General features: G+C 42.2%; 1 protein-coding gene across 1 annotated transcript in view; it reads left to right on the top strand.

Moving 5' to 3' along the window:
- Positions 1–3,948, top strand: part of LOC122544414 — a 19,496-nt gene extending 15,548 nt beyond the window's left edge. Inside the window, exon 4 of the mRNA XM_043683663.1 lies at positions 3,720–3,948. Within this exon, the coding sequence (XP_043539598.1) occupies positions 3,720–3,948 (229 nt within the window). The remainder of the gene's footprint in view (positions 1–3,719) is intronic.
- Positions 3,949–4,200: the final 252 nt, after the last annotated feature.

The following is a 4,200-nucleotide window of genomic DNA, read 5'->3' as shown; positions in this document are numbered from 1 at the left end:
CTGAACTGACAGCCAGACTACTGTGACCACTAGGACTCAAAACAGCACACAAACCAACAGCCACTCTCAGACAACAACTCACCAAGACCCGATACCCAGCATGAGCAAAACCAATGTAGTGTACAAAATCCCATGCAAGGACTGCACAAAACACTACATAGGACAAACAGGAAGACAGCTAACAATCCGCATCCATGAACACCAACTAGCCACGAAACGACACGACCAGCTATCCTTAGTAGCCACACACACGGATGACAAGCAACATGAGTTCAACTGGGAAACACTAGTATTATAGGACAAGCCAAACAGAGAACAGCCAGGGAATTCCTAGAGGCATGGCATTCATCCACAGATTCAATCAATAAGCACCAATATACCGACCACTGCAGCGGACAGCTGGAACTGACAACCGGAAGCGGCAGATTCAAACCACTACAAATGCCGGAGGAAACATCACAGAAGCGCTTCACAGGAGGCTCCCAAGCACTGAGGCTGTCACTTAGACAGGGGACGAAACGTCTGCAACACAAATTCCCAGCTCACCGAACAGAACCACAACAACGAGCACCCGAGCTACAAATCTTCTCCCAAACTTTGATTTGTGTATTGTCATAGAATCCCTGCAGTGTGGAAACAGACCATTCAGCCCATCCAGTCCATACCAACCCTCCAAACAGCATCCAACCCCACCGCCATCCTTCCTTATCCCTGCATTTTCCCGTGTCTAACCCACCTATCCTGCATAGTTTGGACAATTTAGCATGGCCAATCCAAACACCCACACATGGTTGGACTGTGGGAGGAAAGCGGAGCTCCCAGAACAAACCAACCCAGACATGGGGAGAATGTTCAAACTCCACACAGACAGTCACCTGAGGCTGGAATCAAACGCAAATCCTTAGTGCTGTGAGGCAGCAGTGCTAACCACTGAGCCACAGTGTAGCATCAATCACTTCCAGTCTGATACTGGGGATGGTAGGACTGCTGTGTAAGGAGAGGTTGGTTCAAATGGCTCTGTATTCATAAAAGGTTAGAAAGATGACAGGCAGAGAGTCGTTCATGAAGTTATTGGGTGCACAAAGCTTTATTGCTTGGACTATGTGAGTAACACAAAGGTTATGTTCAATGTGTATTGGCCACAGCGTCTCTGGCCCAGAGTGTAGTGCCAGGCTTTTGGTGCTCCACTTCAGGAAAGATGTGACGACATTAGAGAGAGAGTGTGGGGAACGGATTCATGAATATGGCTAAACCATGAGGAAACTCAATGAGTTGGACAGAATCGAGAGATTGCCATTGTTTTTCAAGCAGAATGGAAAAGATTAATTGGGGCTTCAAATGGATATTAAAAAGTATGAGCATTCCAGAATGATGAATAATTATCATGATTAAACAGTGTCCCCATTGATGGCATTGATGACAAACACATCAACGTAATTTAAACCCATTGATGAAAGTAACAATGGAGACATGTGTGAAAGCCTGTCCTGCAGCTAATCATGAGCATCTGGGTGCACTGCCTGTGATGATGGTGCAGACAGATTCCATGGAGGTTGTTCAGGGGGGAATAGGCAGCTGGAAAGGCAAAGTGTGCAGGAGAGAAACACATTGAGCATTCTGAGTCCAGAGAGCATTCCGACTGCCATTGGGCATTGGCAGGTAAACATCATCGAATTACTTTGATCAACTTTGTGAAGGGATACATTATTCCATTTTTCATCTCTTCTCTGAATTTCCTCTGGGTAACTGCATAAATAAAGGTGTTTGTGCAGCAGCTCAGGAGCTGGAGCATGAAGCCAATCTCACTGACAAATGTTGGCAGAGGAACTGGGTATCCCAAGTAATCAAATCGTTTCAGTATGGAATAAGCAATGAACACCACCCATAACGTGATGAAATTGCCAGATATAATAAATAACATAATCATGGATTTCCTCCGACTCCCCATCTCTGGGTCATTGACACTGTCCCCAGTCGTCTGAGCCCGGAGTCTCCTGCGAGCTCTGTTGGCTAATATAATGTTTCTGACTGTCAATGTGTTTAACAGTAGAATCAAAATAAATGGAATGAATGGTGTTATTATGTAATGCATTAATTCAACAATAGTCCAGACAGTTGACGTACTTACATTTACATGTACTCGACAAAACCATGGACTATTAGAAAGCCAATATCAATGGTAGTACATGAAATACCAGAAAATGTTCTTCAAACCACTCAGCACAGTCACTGTTCCTAAAACCACACCCGCTGTTTTCTTGGTGCAATGTTTACTTCTCAGCTTTTGGCAACATATGGCCACAAACCGATCAAAGGTGAACGTGACCGTGAACCAGACAGAGCAGTCTGTGGCTGCATAAAGCAGAATAGCGTGGATGTTGCACAAGGGGACATAATGTAGGAAAAGAAACTCCTCCCGATATGTGATAGGAATTTGTCGTAGTATCAGATCGAAGATAATGACCAGTAGATCCGCCGTTGCCATAGCCACCAGGTAATGAGTGACACATTTGGAAAGGCCACACTTCCCCCGAACCAGGATCGTTATTGCAATCACATTAACTTGAAAGAAGAAGATAAATAAATTCATTTATTGCTCAGGTATAATGAAGAAATGCTTTTTATTGCTTTATTTAAAGTGCAATATTGAAACTCATTCTTAATGGGTATCCCATGTTCTTCCATCAAACTGAAACTTTTTCACAAATTTGCTATTAACATTTTAATCTGGATAGATTCTAAATGTGGTGCTTGTCAGAGAATGGAAAAAACTGCAGTCAAAGGCAATGATAACTGTGCAGCCAAACAAAAATCAGAAAGCCATGTGTACCAATGTAAAATTCACCACTTTCACAGCTGCTCATGCATTGAACGAATCAAAAAGAATAACTTGTCACACCCGTACAGAAGCAGTGATGACCCTCGAATAGACTGTTTCCTGGGATGAATGGGACAATGAGAAACTGTTACAATAGCTGTTACAACAGCATCTGCTTTGATCATCCCTGGGAAGGAGTTACAGAAACAACGTGAACAATCAGTTCCCTCAGTCAGAGGGCATAACACTAGCTTGATGATCTGCTCTCTCATGAAGGAAAAGGGTTAATTGCAGGAAAAGCTGTGTTTTAAACAGACAGCTAACCGCGAATGTAACCAGAAACAAAGGAGTTACTTCTGATGAGAAGGCAAGCTGTAGACTCGAGGCATCCAAAAATCGAATTAATGTTGGTAATGAAAGAACTTATCCAATCATCAATAATGTCACTTCACAGACTTCAACGAGAGAACATTGTACAATGATCCAACAGCAGAACAACTCAACTGTAGACTTTCGAAGAACAACTCTGGGACAAGTATCAAATTCTGGACACTTTCAAAGACAGACCACGGTTGATTAAAATCCTGGACAGATCTCACCATCAATCAGATAAGAGCTAAGTTAGGTTGCGCGCCTTATACATGCTTCCTTGAGAGACCTTAATAAAGTTTAAATTACTTGATTTTCTGTGAGATCAGTGAAACATGATTAAAACAAAAGAAATGTTTTTAGCAAATACAAAAGGAGTAACTTTGTAAATTGGAGCCACATTTTCTAACAAGAGAGAAATGTTGGAACAGAAACGAGCCATTCAGAGTCTTTGATGCTTTGATCCATTCACGTGGGTCATGGAGACCATTTTACGAATTGCTCATTAATTTTTCTTTAACCCCATTCCTAGAGGAAACCGTTTAGATGGCAATGTTGAAAGAAGCAAAGAGAAAAACTGTGTGAAATGTACCCAGACAGGGGCAAAGAAATACTGGAAGGAAGAGGAATGGAGTAGAGATGGAGAGAAAAGAAGATGGAGAGAAAGGAAGATGGAGAGAAAGAAAGGAAAAAGTGATAATTTGATGCAGGGACTGTTTCTTCGCCTCACAAATGGTATGATGTTAATGAATTCTTATTGAAAAACGGAATTCTTATTGATGGCTGGTCATTGCTGAAACGCAAGGCAGATCAAAGAAAAGTGTCACAATAATGAAGATAACACATATGGTTATACTCCACTTCTTAAGACATCATCTTTCGCGTGTAACTTACCCGGGACACCAACAGCAGCTAAGACCGGGTAGTAAATCCTCTGTATATCAGTGATCGCCCACAGAATCTTCAGCTTGACCATAAAACTAAGAGACATAGTTTCCCTTTTGTAAATTACA

The sequence above is a fragment of the Chiloscyllium plagiosum genome, chromosome 48 (genome assembly GCF_004010195.1).
Source record: "Chiloscyllium plagiosum isolate BGI_BamShark_2017 chromosome 48, ASM401019v2, whole genome shotgun sequence".
Classification (NCBI taxonomy): Eukaryota; Metazoa; Chordata; class Chondrichthyes; order Orectolobiformes; family Hemiscylliidae; genus Chiloscyllium; species Chiloscyllium plagiosum.
This window is presented reverse-complemented; position numbering and strand designations above follow the sequence as displayed.